General features: G+C 40.9%; 1 protein-coding gene across 1 annotated transcript in view; it reads right to left on the bottom strand.

The window, feature by feature from the left end:
* Positions 1 to 8978: 8978 nt before the first annotated feature.
* Positions 8979 to 20254, bottom strand: part of PRSS35 (serine protease 35) — a 15634-nt gene continuing 4358 nt past the window's right edge. Inside the window, exon 2 of the mRNA XM_059399226.1 lies at positions 8979 to 11758. Within this exon, the coding sequence (XP_059255209.1) occupies positions 10501 to 11739 (1239 nt within the window). The 5' untranslated portion in view covers positions 11740 to 11758 and the 3' untranslated portion in view covers positions 8979 to 10500. The remainder of the gene's footprint in view (positions 11759 to 20254) is intronic.

Raw genomic sequence — 20254 nt, 5'->3', positions numbered from 1 at the left:
GGCTCCACACTAACCAGTGAGTCAACTTCAGATTCTCTCTCCTCTGTGCCCCCACCTCCCATTTGCACACTCTTGTCTTGATCAAAACTAAAAAACTGCAACTCACAATTCAACACAGAGCGGGAGAAGAATGTGTCAGCTGGGAAAGGGTGTCCAGACAGGGCACAACACCCATCAGAGTTCCACTCACTCTCTTACAGAGTCCTTCTTAGAGTTTCCAATACCTGATGATACTTTTTAAGAACCTAAATGGAAGTTGCTGACATCATAAATGATTTATAATGGAGTTAAGTCTGTTTATCTGGAGATCAAAAAGTTTAATAAATATACTTTGTTTGACAATGATTTAAAAAAAAAAAACTATTTAGTGATGACTGGGGATGGAAGATACTGTCAAAGTTAAGTATAACCAGAAGGAACATGACATGGGCAGGTGGTAAAAACTATTTAGTGATGACTGGAGATGGAAGATACTGTCGAAGTTAAGTATAACCAGAAGGAACATGACATGGGCAGGTGGTAGCCATCAGGGCTGTGAGAGTGAGATAATTTTGATTAATCACCTATGGCTGCAAGAGACCTGAGCCTGAAACGGAAGCCAGGCCTGCAGACGGCAGCACCCAGAAGGGTCAGGACACAGAAGGGTCCTATCCAGCCAGGCGAGGGGGAGATAATCATCTTTTCATGATGGTGTTCTCTGCTGTTAGCCCAGTCTTGAGTACTAGATTCATCTCCACACACCCAAACATCCCCATGGTTCATTGCTGTCTTTCAGAGAACATCTCTGGGGTAAGTCAATTAATTGCATAATTTATAATTGTATTAGTAAAACCTAAACAAGAAGTAAACTTTACAGCCTGAAAAGACTTATAAGTATATCCCAAGGAAATTTGGAATTTTTTTTTTTTAAACTCTCTGCTATTTGGGGCCACCTGGATTTGGCACTCTGTTGAAAATGGGAAATGGAGCTGTGACCATGTATGCAATATTTTAAATGTAAATTAAGGGCCAGATTTTTAGGACACCTATCCCTTCTCAAGGAAAAACAAAACCGTGGCTTCAAAGCCAAATTAAAAGGACCATTTAGGGGCACCTGGGTGGCTCAGTGGGTTAAAGCCTCTGCCTTCAGCTCAGGTCATGATCCTGGGGTTCTGGGATGGAGCCCTGCATCAGGCTCTCTGCTCAGCAGGGAGTCTGCTTCCCCCTCTCTCTCTGCCTGCCTCTTTGTGATCTCTGTTAAATAAGTAAATAAAATCTTAAAAAATAAAATAAAAATTAAAAAACCATTTAGTTTTTAGAACAGAGACAAAGGTGTGGTTGCTATGTGATTGACTTCAGAGTAAAATATAGTCAAATGGCTTACTGGGTGGCTATGTGTTAACTAAGGGTTAGTTCACTAAGAAAACCACGCGTTTGTTTCATAACTCTCTTGGCATTGCATTCTTTGTGTATGGATGTTATCAACCTTACTGATAGTCTACAAAAATGTTAAACATATATGTCTAAAAGTGAAGTCATTAATCTTTTTCCTCAAGCCTAGTTTTTCTGTCCCGCTTGCTGGTCTCACCATCTCCCTAGTCTCCCAAGTCTCCACTTCCGTGACATGACACCCTTGATTCTCTCCTGCCTCTGCTGAGCATTCTGCTCTCAGAGAGTCTCCCCGCTTGCCCTCTCCTGCCATTCCCACTACCACTTACTTAGCACAGCAGCTCCAGCGGCCTCTTCCCTGGGCTCTTTGTCTCCAGTCTAATCCCTACCCAAACCCACCTGAATCCAGCCTTAAAGGTACTGCCAGGTTTCCTTCACAGAATACCCGTCTGATCACATTTCTCTAACTTAAAAACCTACATCAATTCCTGGTCAGCTAAGTTAAAGCCAAAACTCTAACATTGCATTCAAGTCCATAAATCTTTTCAAAGACTCTAAGTCTAGCTTGGTAACCTCATTTCTTGCCATTCCTCACCAGTAGGAGGTGCTAATCTCCTATAGCAACAATCCTTAAATACTCACTGTTGCCTCAACACACCACTTCCATACATTAGCACAGGCTGTTTCCCTTCCCATGAGTGCCCTCCTCTCCCTGCAAATCCCCACTGATAGGTTGGCAAACTTCAACTTATCCTTCAAAACCCAACTTATGTGTCACATCCTCTAAGAAACCTTTCTTGTTTCATATGTGCCTACCCTGAGAGAGTCAATCCTTTTAAATGTGTTCCTTCAGCACCTTATACTAAAACCTTTTCCACACTACTTTTTAAAATATATGTCTGACTTCCTTAGAATGTTATGAATTCTTTGAGGAAGGGTAGAATCTAGGACTTCACTCTATATCCTATGTGCCTAAGGTTGGACTCAATAAAAGTTTGTTGAATTATATTAAATTGATCTAACCTACATTGTGAAGTGGATTATAAATAAAAATTATATAGTTTCTGATTTTAAGGAAGTATGTAAACTTGGATTTTGTCACAGATTGTAAAATGATCGCGTATGTTCGAGTTTTGGAAATTTGACTCATTTCTTACCATCATAAAACAGTATTATAACAATGTTATTGCTAAAATGTATTTCCACTTTATAAAAATACTGAAAAGAATACTATCTATGTATTTGATAGCTTATGACCACTTTTTTTTCCTCCCAAAGATTTTATCTATTTGACAGAGAGAGAGCACAAGCAGAGGGAGCGACGGGCCGAGGGAGAAGGAGAAGCAGACTCTCCACAGAGCAGGGAGCCCGATATGGAGCTTCATCCCAGCACCTCAGATCACGATATGAGCTGAAGGCAGATGCTCAACCAACAGAGCCACCCAGGCACCCCTACCACCACTTTCATTACCAGAATCCTTGTGGTAGCTTACAGAACATGTATAAAGGCAGGTAAAGCTGAGAAAACATTTAACCTGTAAGAGAAAGACCCACATCCTCATTATGCACAAAGGGAGAGCTGTGGAACGTGGAGGAACGATTCCTTTAGGAAACACGTTGATGACCGTGATCATCAGTGCTTGGAGAGCTTTATCAAATATAAATCTCTGGGCCTCATTCTGGGGGATTCCAGGGAAAATCTTAGGGAGGCCATGGAAACAAGCTTTTTAAAATAATTCCCTAGAGCATTCCAATGAGCAGCCAAACTTGGAAACCACTAGGCTAAGGGAAACCACTGAAAACCCAAAGAGCCACTGGAATCACAGTGAGTAGCTCTGTTTAAAAGTTACAAATGATTCCAGAGAATTTTAGAAAAGAGAAACTTTCTAAAGACTTCAAACTAGGAAAGCCACAAAGAGTATTTTGTTTCATCTCCTCTAAAAATTGAGACATTTAGTTACCACTCATAAAAAAGGTGGCCCGTGTTACATGATGATACAATAGTTTCCACCCAAAGCCAAGCTTTCATTTGAGGGTATGTGCAGGAGAGAGATGCCGCCATCTGTGGGCCTACAACCGCCCAGGACATCCTTGCGTGGAACCACATCAGTCACATGGCGGTCTACATGAAGTGGCACAGCTGCCCATTTGGTGGGTACAGGAGTGTCCCTTAGTTTCCCGGGCCACAAAGAAAGCCCTTTAAAGTAAATGCTCTAAGTGCAGCAGCAAAATACTAAATTAAGGTCCCGTCTCCAAAACAACATGCTTTTATTTTTAGGCAATTGCTTTATAAGATGGTACTTTTGTTTGGCAGTATAATCTTGGCACCAAGCCTACAGTGATTTTTAAAAGAAAGCATAAACAGCGAGTTTGTAGATATTGCAAAGAAAAATCCTTGAAAAATTTGAAGCTGTGTCTTCTGAGATTGTTAGCTGCAAGTTTTTCTAATAGTAGATCCATTTAAAGTGGTTTTGAGGTGGAAAAAATTCACGTCTCCTCCCATATCTACTATGTACTAGCGCATTCTTTTCTCCTATACCCTGAGATTTATGTTGTTTCGTGATCGGGTATCTGAGTCATTAGCGATAGTTTAAGTAAACCAAAAATTGCGAAGTCTTGCCTTCTGCTAATTAATGGCAGGAGAAGGACTGGTAAGAGGAAGGCGTTTAGAGCCCAGAGGGACTTCCCCTTAGCATCCCGAAGCATCAGTACTGGATTACTTTCAGGAAATCCCTGAATTGCTTACCTAGTTTATAAGCTCCTTGATGGGCAGTTTTTAGAAAAACGTTAGGTTGTTAGCTAAACCCCAGTAAGTTGGAAGCTTGGAAGTAGCATAATGGGGGTGAGGAGCAGGGAGCACTAGCTTCAGAGAACACGAGGTACAATACCCTAACCCTGCCAGCACGTGCCCCCCACACAAACTCCCTGTCTGCTGGAGAGATGATTGTTGACCTCTGCTCAGAGGAAATGCCAGCCTTTCTTTCTTTCACTTATATCAGGAAATTTCTATAATTCTATAAAATTAACTGTAACTATCAGCATATTATATTTGCTGACCTTATGCAAGGCAGTCTAGTGTAGTTAGACAATTAAAGGTATTTTATTCCTCATCCCGAATGTTTTCCATCACACCAGAGTCACTGTATCTCTCGGCTCTAGTGCGAAGTGCAGGTGCACCTTGGATGCAGCTGTAGGATGGATTCTGAACCTGCAGTAACACATTAACACTCGTGATGCAGAAATGTTTAGCAGTGAAGGAGGTTGGGGGTTTGAGAAAAGATTTGGGAAAGATATTTTTCTTGATTTTTGAGGTTAAAATTTCTTTTGAGTATAAAAATGGGTCAATTATGTAGATCGCTGATATTTCTCTTAAATAAGACTTTTTTTTATTTTAAGATTTTATTTATTTACTTGGCAGAGAGACAGGCAGAAGGGGAAGCAGGCTCCCTGCTGAGCAGAGAGCCCAACACGGGGCTCCATCCCAGGACCCTGGGATCATGACCTGGGTGGAAGGCAGAGGGTTAAACCACTGAGCCACCCAGGTGCCCCAAAAAATTTTTTAAAACCTTTGTTAACAGGGCCTCTGGGTGGGTCAATCGCTTAAGCATCAGAGTCTTGATTTGGCTCAGGTCATGATCTCAGGCTCCTGAGATAGAGCAAAAGTAGTTTCATACCACTCATTTTGGGCCTTGTATTTTTTTCGTTATATTTTGGACACTTGAAATGACCCATAAAGGAAATTCGAGGTAGCAGATGTTAATTGCACAGCATATTACAAATTGCTGATGAAATTAAAAGTAAAATATATAGAAGAGTAAGTAAATGCGTGGTTATCAGGCTGAGCAAGAGTCTGGAGGAAGCTTCCAAGCTCTGTGTTCGGTTGTGGGAGCAGTTTCTGAAGTATTCCCTTTATCTGTGCCACTTGGGTGAAAGCGTACACACTTTTTCAGCTTATGAATCGATACATATAGGATTTCAATGACATAAATTTGAATTTCAGTGTTAGTAAAACGTTTACCAGCACTGATGGGAATGTGATGGCCTCAGTTTGGTAAGACCAGGCTGGAAAGCAATCATGGCTCATATGATCACATGGACTGCCGTGTAGATTGAAGTAGATATGCTGAGTAGTCTGCTTGTCCCTACTTGATGAAAGTAAGTAGATTTTAAGATGTTACTGGAAAATTTTAAATACTACTCAAGCCAAAAGATTTCAGGGCCAATTTTGAAGCAGAGATGATCTGATTAAATGTTTATGTGGCAGATAGAGAGGGTGAGGATACTGTGGGTACCTGGCTCCTGTCTGTCTGTAGGTCGTTTTATCAGAAACACACACAGGAGTCAGGAGGGAATATGGCAAATATCTGATTCCCCAATTGCCATGCTATGGTGTTCCCATGATAAAATTCATTACAAATAAATATTACCATTATTTAAATATGTAGCTGTATCTTTAGTGCAATATACAGTTAAGACGGTGCCTCTAGCATTTTGGAGCCTCGCACAGAATGTGATGTCCTGAAAGAGGAAGCCTCGAGGTGTACTTGGTGATATTTTTCAGAACACCTCCTCTGCGCCAGGTACAAGCACTTGAGCTAATGATGATCAAAGTGGTGAAAAAGTGGTTGGTTGCCTTGAGCTGCTGTTCACAACCTTTGCTTAGTTCCTCAGCGGCCTGCTGTGTTTGTGAGGTTTCCTCCGTCTGGCACAAGGTACAACTTCAGGCTTTTGTCTGGACATCTGTTGTGGACTGACTGTGCCCCCCCCCCCCCCAATCTCATAGTGCCAATGTAAAGCTATTTAGAAATGGGGTCTTAGCAAGGGAATTGGGGTTAGATGAGATCATGAAGGTGGAGCCCTTATAATGGGATTATTCCCTTATAAGAAGAGACACCAAAGAGCTCGTTTTGCATTCTTTCTGAATGTTCACAAAGAGGTCATGTGAGTCCACAGCAAGATGGTACCCAACAAAGTTTCAGTTGTTTATGCCCCCCAGTCCATGGTATTTTCTTATGGTAGCCCAAGCTAAGACAATGCCTTACCTGGAGGGAAAGCAAACTAGCCTAGATTTGGATTACAAGAGAAATTGGCCACCATGCTCTAGACACTTGAACTAATCAAACTGAATCAAACTGCCACTACCAAACCTAGAAAGTAGTGTGCAAGGAACTTCCCTCCCTAGGCTTTATTTATAAGTAGAAAAGAAAACCTTCAAAGAGGGTTTTCCCCTCAGTTAATAGTGAATCAATAGTCACGAATCCCCAAAACACTGATCTCATCTGATGAGAACATGATTTCACAATCAATTAGACCAGATCTCCTAAGTATCTTTGAACCTTATGATTAGGGCATTAGAGAAAAAGCAATTCCAGCTTTTTCTAAAAAATCAATTTATTAGAAGTATTCTTCCATTAATTAATTGGAGATGTTTACTAAATAAACGTAAAACTGTTTTTTAAGCCTTGGCAGGTAATCTTTAAAATCAGTAGCCAAAATATATTTAATTGTTACAGTGACACCGCCACATAAAAGAATATATGATCCTGTGGGGCACCTAGATGGCTCAGTGGGTTAAAGCCTCTGCCTTCAGCTCAGGTCATGATCCCAGGGCCCTGGGATCGAGCCCAACATCGGGCTCTCTGCTCAGCAGGGAGCCTGCTTCCTCCTCTCTCTGACTGCCTCTCTGCCTACTTGTAATCTCTGTTTGTCAACTAAATAAATAAAAAAAAATCTTAAAAAAAAAAAAAAAAAAAAGAGGGACGCCTGGGTGGCTCAGTTGGTTAAGCAGCTGCCTTCAGCTCAGGTCATGATCCCAGCGTCCTGGGATCGAGTCCCACATCGGGCTCCTTGCTCCGCAGGGAGCCTGCTTCTCCCTGTGACTCTGCCTGCCACTCTGTCTGCCTGTGCTCGCTCTCTCTCTCTCTGACAAATAAATAAATAAAATCTCTTAAAAAAAAAAAAAAAAAGAATATATGATCCTATTTCCAGGCCATTTCTAGCTAGAGATTCACATCTCTTTAATGCTCAGTGCTTGGTTCAATTGCCTTACCCCAATATTCTTAATTAAGGATCATAGTTCATTTTTTATAAGAGCAAATACCCAATTTGCTACCCAAAGGTCAAAGAATTATGAGTGATTGAAATGTGGAAATTGGGATAAAATGCAAGATAATGTAACTTTTGCGGAATGTAACAAACTGGACTAATAATTTAAACTAAAACAGTAAGTTATATTCCTGAATTAATTTTTTTTTCTTTAAAGATTTTATTTATTTATTTGACAGAGAGAAATCACAAGTAGGCAGAGAGGCAGGCAGAGAGAGAGAGAGGAGGAAGCAGGCTCCCTGCTGAGCAGAGAGCCCGATGCGGGACTCGATCCCAGGACCCTGAGATCATGACCTGAGCCGAAGGCAGCGGCTTAACCACTGAGCCACCCAGGCGCCCCCTGAATTAATTTTAATAACTAACCGATATTTAAGCAGTGAAGTTCTTATTACTGGACAACCACTTGAAGGGAATGTCATGGAGGGAAGTTAAAAATCTAAGTTTTGGAGTTAAGCTAAATGATCTTTATGATTTCTTCTAATCCTGAGATTCTTTCTATGAAAAAAGAATTTCAAAGTATCCTTTGATCTACAAATAAAAAAGCTAATGATTTGTCTGGAACTCTGATCCTGGCCACATATGCATTTAAGTCTTTTTTTTCAAAAAGAGCATTTGGGATTTAAATAAGCACATCAAAAAAGAAAAAAAAAATCTTGTCTCTTCTGCCCACACGTTTATCCATTTGAGTAAGAAAAAAAAAAACATGTAAAATGAAATACATTATTTGCCTAAAAAAATCACACATTTTAAGTTTTAGTTGTTCTGTAAATACTATAGTTATTTGAATTCAAATCACTGATAAGTTTCTTCTACAGAAACTCACAATAGACCTTTATACCCAAAAGACATCATGAGTGTGCATCAGTGTATTTCTTTAGCTACGTGAAGTCAATTTCTATTTCAGATCTGAGAAGTGTAACAGGAAAAGTATGCAAAGTAACACTTTCTGAGTAAGGTAGTGTGCTTTGGTGGTCCTAAAGAGGTCACATAAGATTCATGATTCACTTGGAAAAGAAGAAAGAATGACAAAATAAAATAAACCCCTGCAAATAAAATAGGTTAAATTTTATATTTTCAGAAAGCACAACAATTTTAAGGAAATCATATGTATTCAGAATTTAAGTGTAGGCTCCAAACTGTTAATACCAAGCTATAATAACCAAGTTATTCTGAACTTATGCAAATCCCAAGAATTATTTTCTAAGGGTCTAAGATGAAGATTGTATGTGTGTATTTGCCATAATGTAAGTGTGCAGAATTCATGTCAACACACTTTCAGTTGCAGTGATCATATAGATGTTTCCCCAAAAAAGATGTGATCAAAACTTTTGAGTCTGTAGCCCTATCCCACTTGCACTAATGACAAAATACTGCTTAGTGAAATGCAGTTAGAATTAAATAAAATCATTTTTTTAGTAAATGACACAGTTAATTTAATATTTGCTAAAACCCTGTATATAAAATATATATGTGGATAGAGTAAGAATTACGGTTGATTTATTTTTTTAATTTTTATTGAATGATTTTTAAACAGGTTCACACTATAAAAGAATGTATACTTGTATTGAATTCCAGCTATTTTAGACAAGATTTACAAAATCACCTTTTATCATAACATAGTCAATATTCTTTTGCATACTAATCAAGGGTATAACTCCCCATGCTCTTAAAAAAAATAACAAAATAAATTTGAACTCTGACAGAATCAGTGACTTAGGTGAGAAGAATGTGTGCCCTAGAAACTGCCAAAAATAGCAGACCAGAAATTAGACTTGTAATTCCTGAATTTTATGGTGCACTCAACTGCAAATCACTAAAACCCGTTAGACATAATGGCCTGAACAAACCCACTTTTACAACCATTCAAAAAATATCTGTTCATTCAAGAAAACTGTGAGTAACAACTGTGGTTTGCCTGAACAAAGCCACTACCTTCTCTCTGCTGGGGCCGTCACGATGGCCTGAGCGAGTATACAGCCTTGGCCTGTGATGAAAAGAATCAGAACCTTCTTGTAAAAATTGTATGTATACTATTCATTTTTAGGGATTTATCTAAAACTCCTAGTCAGAGCAATCACCAAAATAATATGTGTGTGGCCTCATTAAGAATGCTGAAATCTATCAAGGGGGAAAAGCCTCTCTCTTGAGAAAGACTAAAATTCTTGGACGTTAAACTGTAAACACCTCATACAGAGAAGACTAGTGCTAAATGACGAGGCTTTCAAAATATGACCATCTGTAACTTGTGAACCATCTTCCCTCTGCCTTCATGAAAAGTCCATATTTTAAGCATTAAAACTCGAGATCTTCCCTATTTTTAAACTAGATTCATTTCCTAGAATAAAGCATTTTTCCCATTTTTAAATAATGCACACTTCAGTTGATATTTTTTAAAGCAGTAAATTAGTCACTAGCTTTGTTTATAAAGCTTGCTGGATCTTGTAATTCTTAAAAACAACAACAACAACTCAACCAAAGTTTCTCAGACCCAACAGAAAACACTATATAAACACAGAGGGCATGAGCTGAATGGGTCCATCTCCAAGTAATACAGGCTGTTGTAAGTTACTGTCTTTACCCTGACTCTAATCATGTTACCATCTGTACCTATATATGCAGTTTCACATTTAATATGCAACTAGCAAGCATCCTATTAGATTCTTGATCGAGTAGGACCCTGAGAAAAAGTCCATTAAGAAATCACGTATTATTTATGGTACCAGTCTGAAGTTTTTAAAGTGTCTAATCTTAAGAAGGCAGAAAGAAATAAAAGACTTCCCCCAAATGATTCTTATCACCATGTAAAGAAGAATATATACTTGACATTGAGGTGCCCGTCTAGTTTCAGTTATTTAAACCTAAGTATTTTTTAAACATACGAAAATCTCCTAATTTTGAAAAGCTAAATTTATAAAAATGTTGATAGGGTTCAAGTCCAGGCATAACCTAGGAAGTGATCTTGCTACCATAATCATAGCGGGTGTGCTCTGCGACTTAGATGATCCATTGACTTGTTGCAGATTTCTGTCAGCCATAAGTACAGTTGGCATTATCTCCATGAATCCAGAGGCAGATCTGGGCGTACTTGAGGGGAGTGATGCGCACAGCCACGTTGTAATCCTTCTGCACGCCGTGGACATCCACCCATTGGTGGCCTGAATAGACGGCAATGATTTTGCGCTTCCAATTCTTTTTGTCTGGCTCTTTCAGACGCAGATAGATCCCAGAACCAGTGGAGCCTGACTCAGCGTCGCAGTATTGATAGAGGAGATCATTGGATTCGTCAGACACACTACAAAACCGGTAGACTAACTGATCGGCCCTATCATGATCAAATCCTGAGAAGTGGATCATTCCCCCAGGCAGCTTCTTGATGGTCGGACTGATTCCTAGTTCCATGTATTTCTTCTTGTGAGCACGCTTCAACTCCAAAAGAGCATAGTCATAGTCCAAAGCCGCGTCTCCCTTCCCTCCTCTAGCCCAGCCTTTGGGAATGTGGGTATTCTTGACCCGGGTCCACTGGAAGGAAGGCCTCCCCTCAGCAACTCTCCGACCCCGATGAGATTCCTTTTTTCTTCTTCCAGCCTTGGTTCTCTCCAGATTGTCTTTGGTACCTTCTCGCTGGTCACCACCATCGGCTTCTCTCCTGCTCCTCTTAGAACCCCTCCGCTTCTTGCCAGCACCCTTATTTCTCATCTTCAACAATCCTACCCTTAGCTTTTTACTCCCTTTGATGTAGTCCTTTCCATCATGCACACAGTGGGCAGCTGTTAGAACGTGGCTGGGGGAAATGAGAATGCCACTGCAGCCCGTGGAGAGCTTCACAGCTGTGTTGAAAGGGAAATTGGTTAAGAACTTTTTGTCCAAGATGCTGAATCTGCTGTCTGTGCCGTACACCTGTCTCTTCCTCCTAACAGATGCCCCTTTCCTGCTGATATTCTGAGGGGGCTCAAGGACCACATCTTGAACTTTCACTCTGGTCAAGGTTCGGGTGCCATTCTCGAAGACAGTCTCATAGGAAAGAGAATCTTCCAGATCAGAAAGGCTGGGAGCTGGGAGTTCTTTCTGGCATTCAATACCACACACTCTACTGAGCACCATCTTAGCATCTGCCTCAAAGGTGGGGCTGGTGAGATGGAAAGTCCTTTCACTGGTCACCCGGGGTATTTTGCTCAAGTGCCACATAAAATCCTGTTCCATTTCAGATCCATCAATGAGGGTCCACCCAAGGGTGAGAAAGATCCAGCAAAATAGCATACTTTCCATTTTGTTCTTCTCCTTTGTCCTTAAAGATAGAAAAAGAAAGAGAAGCTTTATAATGTCCCCTTTTTATTTTTATTTTATTTTTTTTAAGATTTTATTTATTTATTTGACAGAGAGAAATCACAAGTAGATGGAGAGGCAGGCAGAAAAAGAGAGAGAGGGAAGCAGGCTCCCTGCCGAGCAGAGAGCCCGATGCGGGACTCGATCCCAGGACCCTGAGATCATGACCTGAGCTGAAGGCAGCGGCTTAACCCACTGAGCCACCCAGGCACCCCCATGTCCTCTTTTTAAATATGTTACTTACCCATTTCATTTAGGCCTTGAGTCCCTAATGTACCATCACCACAACTTGGAATCCTTATTAGATTTTACTGAGATTAGATAAACACCCTGCCAAATAGGCTCCAAAATTAGTAAACTGCATTTCACCCAATCTTCCTTCCACAAACTCTAACCTACCTTCCCCCACCTCCACATGCCTCATCTACCTCTACCTCCCCAGACGGCCCAACACATGGGAAGGTAATATGGGGTGGTGAACTGGGGTCCCCTATTGCCTGAGCCACTCTCTCTCCCTAGGTCTCCTACAAACATATTTCCAGGTGATTTAGAAACAAAGATGGCAGCAGATATCCAGAATTTTCGCCCTGCTCTTACCTCTTCAAGAGCAACAATTACAAATTCCTCATCACTAGAGCATAAATGCCTAGCACAGAGCTCCAAAAATGTTCATTATAATGCAGTGAATTTCCTTAAACCATGGTTTGCAGACCAAGCTGACCAGTGGTGTGACGTACCATGCACTTTTCTTAAAACCAAGTTGTGCTTGGAACTACCATCTAAAGCAAAGCAACATACAAGAAGTGCCTTACAGTAGAACTTCAGACTAAAATTAGTTGTGGAATTTAAGGCTGTGGTTCTGGATTTGCCACTTGGGAGAACATGGTCCTGATTAAATAGAATCCCTTTCATCATTAGTCTCATCATCTAAGAACAGTGCCTTGTTCAATATTTTTTTAGTTGCCAGTGTTTGATACATTATATAATACCCCTTCTATTGCTTACATCTTCTTGCCCTCTTTTCCTGCTTCCCTAGGCTCACTGGTATGTAAAGCTATTTCATAGAATTGATGTTTGCCAGTTTCTGCTTTGTGTGGGTAGGGGACAGTGGGAGCATTCTTTAGTCTTTTCTTCCGTTTTATTTTATATTATTTTATTTCTTTTCAGTGTTCCAAAATTCACTGTTTATGCACCACACCCAGTGCTCCATGCAATACGTTCCCTCCTTAATATCTACCACCAGGCTCCCCCAACCTCCCAGCCCCCTCCCCTCCAAAACCCTTAGTTTGTTTCTCAGAATCCACAGTCTCTCATGGTTTGGCTCCCCCTCTGATTTCCCCCAGCTCACTTCTCCTCTCCATCTCCCAATGTCCTCCATGTTATTCCTTATGCTCCACAAGTAAGTGAAACCATATGATAGCTGACTCTCTCTGCTTGACTTATTTCACTCAGCATAATCTCTTCCAGTCCCGTCCATGTTGATACAAAAGTTGGGTATTCATCCTTTCTGATGGAGGCATAATTCTCCATTGTATATATGGACCATATCTTCTTTATCCATTCGTCTGCTGAAGGGCATCTTTGTTCTTTCCACAGTTTGGCAACTATGGCCATTGCTGTTATGCACATTATGTATCTTTGGGGTAAATACCCAGCAGTGCAATTCCAGGGTATTAGGGTAGCTCTAATTTTAATTTCTTATGGCATCTCCACACTGTTTTCCAAAGTGGCTGCACCAACTTGCATTCCCACCAACAGTGTAAGAGGGTTCCCCTTTGTCCACATCCTTTCCAACATATTTTGTTTCCTGTCTTGCTAATTTTGGCCATTCTAACTGGTGTAAGGTGGTATCTCAATGTGGTTTTGATTTTAATCTCCCTGATGGCTAATGATGCTGAAAATTTCATGTGTCTGCTAGCCATTTGTATGTCTTCTTTGGAGAAGTGTCTGCTCGTGTCTTTAGAGCAATTTTGAACTTCCAGGTCACTACTATTTGTGAGCTATATTCTCTGAGTCATTTTAAACTAATAGTTAAAGTATCAAGGCTTAGCATATGCTCTTCATTTTATAGACAGCTGGGACAATTCCAGGTTCGATTATTCCTACAATGCTTTTATCTTGATGCTTTCTGAGAAGGTTGGTTTTTGGTTTGGGTTTTGGCATGGAACAAAAGCTAACAAAAAATGTTAGGAAAGGTCCACAACCTAGCAAAAGATGTGGAGCTCTGTCATGACAAGCAAAAGTTATCTCTGAGGCAGGGCTGAATATGGGCATCTCTCTCTCTCTTTTAAGATTTTATTTATTTACTTGAGAGAGAGCATGAGCAGGGTGAGGGGCAGAGGAAGAAGCAGGCTCCCCGCTGAGTAGGGAGCCCATCGTGGGCTCGATCCCAAGACCCTGCGATCATGACCTGGGCCGAAGGCAGCCGATTACCTGAGCCACCCAGATGCCCAAATATGGGCATCTCTTGACACAACAGAGTTCATTTGGCCCATATACAAGTAGAGAAGTTTGTTAACAACACTAATGGTATTCTTTTGATAAAACAAAACATATGCTACATGATCCACTTTATTGTTTAAACATGATATCTTCACTGAAACATGACATTACAAATTTGTATCATCATATATAAACTTTACCATGATTTGCATCACCAAAATTATACAGAAGTTTGGCAATTTCCATTTTTACCTACTCATACTTGCACACAGAGCAGTGGTGATTCTGGTTAATATTAGACTATCTTGTTTGCTGAATAGCTTATAATTTGTTTTACTTTGGAGACAGGGCATTCTTCCCTACAGAATGATGGATATCATCAAAAATCAATAAAAAACATTATTCAGAAAAAAAACCACACTCATGTCCCAATATTTTCTAATCATCACCATGGCAAATGTCACTTTATACGAAGTAGTAAGTATATTGGCAGTGGTTTTGTTGAACCAGCTAGTATTTTCTTTTGTTATCTCCAATGCAATTTTCTTTTTTAAAGATTTTTATTTATTTACTTATTTGACAGACAGAGATCACAAGTAGGCAGAGAGGCAGGCAGAGAGAGAGGAAGGGAAGCAGGCTCCCTGCTGAACAGAGAGCCCAATGCGGGGCTCGATCCCAGGACCCTGGGATCATGACCTGAGCCGAAGGCAGAGGCGTTAACCCACTGAGCCACCCAGGCACCCCTCCAATGCAATTTTCACAATGACTATTTCATCAATTTTATTTCATTGAATTGGAGTCAAAAGGCTAACAACTCAGTAACTCTACTGAGGCCTTGAAATCATGTTTTAGTGGGTAGTTCCCAAGAAGAAATATTATGTCTTGGGGCACCTGGGTGGCTCAGTGGGTTGGGCCTCTGCCTTCAGCTGGGGTCATGATCTCGAGGTCCTGGGATTGAGCCCCGCATCGGGCTCTCTGCTCGGTGGGGAGCCTGCTTCTCCCTCTCTCTGCCTGCCTCTCTGTCTACTTGTGATTTCTCTCTGTCAAGTAAATAAATAAAATCTTAAAAAAAAAAAAGAAATGTTATGCTTTTGTCTAAAAAAATAAAAAGCTAAAATCAGAGAATTATTTGCTGCCTCTTTGCCTAACAACAGAGCAAAACAGGTTATTTTTAGAAATGTGTGTATGTGTACTTTATGTTACTGATTCTTAGCAAAATTTCAATCAAGAAAATTTTTTTGTGTGGGTGACACAATGTTTAAAAATTGACTTTTTTCATTTATTCCTTTATGACAACAGCTGTCCATTGTGAACTAATATAAGAATACACCAAAGAGGGTAGCCAGGTGGCTCAGTGCATTAAGCATCTGTCCTTGGTTCAGGCCATGATCTCGGGGTCCTGAGATGACTTGGGGAGTCTCTTTCTCCCTCTGTGCCCTGTCTCCTGCTTGTGCTCTCTCTCTCTCTCAAATACACAAAATCTTAAAAAAAAGAATAAGATGATGAAGACCACAACAAAGAAGACAGCAACGAAGGGCACCTGGGTGGCTCAGTCAGGGGTGGACAACTGGCTCTTCATTCCAGCATAGGGCTGTGATCTCAGGGGACCTGGGATCGAGCTCTGCAGTGGGTTCACTGCTCAATGGGGAACCTGTTCCTCTCCCTCTCCCTCTTCCTCTGCCCACCACCCCCAACTCACATACATGTACAAGCTCTCTCTTGCTCTCAAATGGATAAATCTTTTAAAAAAATAAAATAAAAAAAATACACCAAAGACTGAAAGTCAGCCAAATAACCATGTTGAGAAATGCAAAGAATCACTCTGTACATTCCAACCCTTGGTACTAATGATCCACGGAGTAATCGGTGTGGGGAAGGCATTCCAAGGCCAGACAGAGGACATCTAAATCATGATCCTGTGATACCGTTTCCCCGATTAGGTTTTTTTTTTTTTTTCACTGCTATTTAATTTGGCCTTACAACTAAAGCTCGTTAGGGATTAGAAAGGCAGAATGCAAATATTAAATGGCGACGGACAGGATGATCTTTTGCTACACCAATCATTGAATTGGACCATGAATCTCAAATATAGAAGTCCCCCTACTCTTTCCCAAATAAAATACGGGCTCTGTGCCGTAATTCTCTAGGCAGACTTTGAAGAAAGCCCCATGTCATGGTTAATTGTATGTGTCAACTTGACTAGGCCAGAGAGTACATTATTACCCAGAGGGTAACATGGTTCTGGGTGCATCTGTGAGGGTGTTTCTGAAAGACAGCAGCATTTGAATGATAGGTGGTGTGAAGCAGACTTCGGCTCCTGAATGTGGGTGGGCCTCATCTAATTACTGGAAGGCCTGCATAGAATGAAAATGCAGACCCTCCTGGGAGGAAGGGGGGACTGACTCCTCCTGCCTGCTTTGAGATGGGACATTGTTTTTTGTTGTTGTTTTTCCTGCCTTTGGACTCTAAATGAAACATGAACAACTCAAAAGAATGTTATAGTTTGTTGATAAAATTCCATACCTGTGTATGGCAAAATAAACTCTCTTTATCAAAGGATACCCAGATTTCCCTCCCAGATCAACAATGTCAGCTTCATCTGGGATCTTGTTAAAAATGCTAGTTCTTAGGGTCGAACCCAGAGCTCCTTTACAAAACTCTCCATAATGAGGGGGCGAGGAGGAAGAAAGGTAGGGTTCTCAGCTACCCGTGTTTTAACCAGCTCTCCAGGCGATTTGGATATTCAGTAAAGTCTGAGAACCACAGTAGCAGTAAAGGTCCTGGGGCAGCCTCCCAAACCACACCCTAGAAGGCAGTTCCTCCGGGGATGATTGCTCAACCAAGTTTCCAAAAGACCTCTGCTTCCTCTTCGTGTACAAAACAAATTTATTTTAAACTTCGCTCTTTTACTGTGTTGGCAATTGTTACTATCAAATGGTTCAGCTCTTAATAAAGAAAAAACATACTTCTATATAATAAGTTAACAATACATCCAAAAAGATTAGAACTCACTAGGCTAGGGGGAGGGGGAGAATGAGCAAAATGGGTGAAGGGGAGTGGGAACTACAGGCTTCCAGTTATGGAACAAATCTTGGGAACAAAAGGTACAGCCAAGGGAGTCTAGGCAATGGTATTACAATAGCATTGTATGGTGACCCATGGTGGCTCCACTGTGAAGAGCCCAGCAGAGCTGAGAGAATTGCCAAATCACGGTTCGATGCTGGAAACTAATGCAACATGGCATGTCCACCATACCTCAACTAAAAAACATTCAGTAGGCTTGTAGGTAATGCTTCCAACATCTGATGCTACAAATCAGGCATGAGCTTGGGTTTCCCAGCCCTGTCTGGTGCCCTTGGAGGGAGCAATGCACCACAGGAAAAAAGGCGATGCCCACATCTATCCTCGGGCATGGGAAGGGCAGCGCTTTATAATGGGACCTCAGAATCACAGTAATAAGAGGACATGAATCTAGTTAGCCTGTCTAATTTGGCCTATAATTTAAAACTGGACAAATGTTTAAGGACACTTGCTTTTGGAAAATCTAAGTTTGCCTTGTGGTTAACAGTCAGCGTAAGGTAAATGATAGCTCTTACTGATAGAGCGACCCACGGTTCACTGGACACATCTCCACGGGCCCATCATCCAAAAGGCACCAGCTCATTGATATAAAGAGACACAGTCCCCACTGGCGGGGCAGCCCTAACATTTTGAAAGCTTTAAAGTCCCATGTCTCCCCTCATCCTCCTTTTTCCTGTTTTCCATTATAATTGTGACCTTGACTGTTGTTTTCCAGATGCCTTGGATTTGGGCTTCAAATTCCAATTTTGGTTAACAAAAGTGAGGTTGCAGTCATGGGTCTCCACGGTGCGTCAGCATACACACAGCTGATCAGGGGTTGGCTCAGGGAGACAAACCGAGTGGAAAAAGGGATTTTTGTAGATGAAGTTTTACCAATGGAGCAGCTGTTACTCCATCTTCGTACTTGGTCTATGGTAATAGAAACAACCACACTATTCTACAAGAGACAACTTCCTATCGCTCCTTGTTTGCTTATTCTTTTTCTTTTTTTTTAAGATTTTATTTACTTATTTGACAGACAGAGATCACAAGTAGGCAGAGAGGCAGGCAGAGAGGAGGAAGCAGGCTCCCTGCCGAGCAGAGAGCCCGTTGATGCGGGGCTTGATCCCAGGACTCTGGGATCATGATCCCAGCTGAAGGCAGAGGTTTAACCCACTGAGCCACCCAGGCACCCCATTGTTTGCTTATTCTTTCTTAGAGATGTGACTGTGTTAGTATTTAAAATACAGGAGCCTCTGAACCAGCATAGTGGTTATGTGTATTGAGCAGGGAGTAAAACACTTGGGCTAAGTCTCAGCTTTACCACTTCTCAGGAACATGAATTTGGGCAATTCGTTAACTTCGGTTTCAGCATCCTCATCTGCAAAGCCGGGAGACTAGTAATCTCTACCTCAGAACATAACCGTGGGGATTAAGTAAAATAATGTATCCAGAGAATTGATCTCTGAGCCCAGAGCATAGTAAGCAGTCAGTAATAGGTGCTTTTATAATTATTATTCTACCTTAATGGGTGAATTAATATCACTTTAAAATAGTTTATTACTTCAGCCAAAGCTATAGCACTCAGCTTTCTAAAACCAAACAACCAAATATTTTTATTTCAGGGTAGTTTCAGACACACCCTCAAACTCCCTTTTTCTTTGTTTTGTTAGGCTTTTTGCTCAAGGACAGCTACATTTTATAGACTTCCCAAATGAATGCTTTCCTAATTACTCATGCCTGTGAATATCTGTGGCTTTGCAATATATTTTTCTCAGAGCTATTAAACTTAAGTGTGATTAAACATTACCCAGCCATAGAACACTCGAATTGCATTTCCTGTGTCTTACTTATAACCTGGACCTATACTGGGAATTCTAGAACAGCCTCAGACCCTCAGCCTGAAAAGAAACAGAGTCAATGTCAAAATAATTACTCCAAGAGGGTGGTTTACAGCAAAATAAACACCTAAGTTTTTGAACCAGTCTATCTAGAGTGTATAGAATTTTACTATGGGACGACATAATTCTGTTGTAAGATTCAGTACCTCTCCTGATTTGGGTTTTTTTTTTTTTTTACCCTGAGAAGTGTATCGTTTAACTGAAGTAGGACAGGCAGACTAATGAAAGATTAAATGATTACTCACCATATTAAATATTTCAAATGAATTACTTTTCCTGTATCTGAAAATAAGAATATGGACTTACCATCAAGAATCTGCACTATGTAAGATGATAGATATGTTAAATGTCTTGGTCGTAGCCATCATTCACAACATGTATATATATATTTATGTATACACACACGTATATCTATTTACATATATGTATTTAAATATTTACAATATGTATATATATATATATATATATAAACATGATGTATACCTTAAATATATATATTTTTGGCAATCGTACTCCAATAAAGGAGGAGAAAAAAAAAAAAAAGAATTTGCATGGAGCTACCCTCCCTCACCGGGTAATAGACTTGCCCTTACTCATGGCTGTCTTTGTACCTGGTCCGTGTTACGTATCACCATTGTCCAAGTTCATGTGAATATGGTGCTTCCCTAGGACATAACTTTGCATGAACCTGTTACACATTGTCCAGGAGTGGTGGGGGTCAGGAACTGCTCAGATCCATGACCTTGGAGGGCTAACACTGCCTTCTACCTCATGTGTTTGTTAGGACACAGAAACGACTGCATAGCCACTTTTGACAACATGCCTGTAGCTGTCCACGTCTCCAGCCGGCTGCCCCTCCCAACAGCACTGTCTCCAGTCACACGCCACAAACATGCGGAAACACACACTGCCATCCTCGCTCCTTTCCCTCCTTCAGCCTCCACCTGCCCAGGAAAGATGGACACACAATGGGTAGACACCGTGTCCTGGCCCGGACATTCTCAACCACCGCAGATCGAAGGGCTGGTTTAGGCAAAAGGGCCGCTGCACGGGGG

This window comes from Mustela nigripes, chromosome 5 (assembly GCF_022355385.1).
Source record: "Mustela nigripes isolate SB6536 chromosome 5, MUSNIG.SB6536, whole genome shotgun sequence".
Lineage (NCBI taxonomy): Eukaryota > Metazoa > Chordata > Mammalia > Carnivora > Mustelidae > Mustela > Mustela nigripes.
The sequence above is the reverse complement of the archived record's forward strand: the minus strand, read 5'-3'. Positions and strand labels throughout refer to the sequence as shown.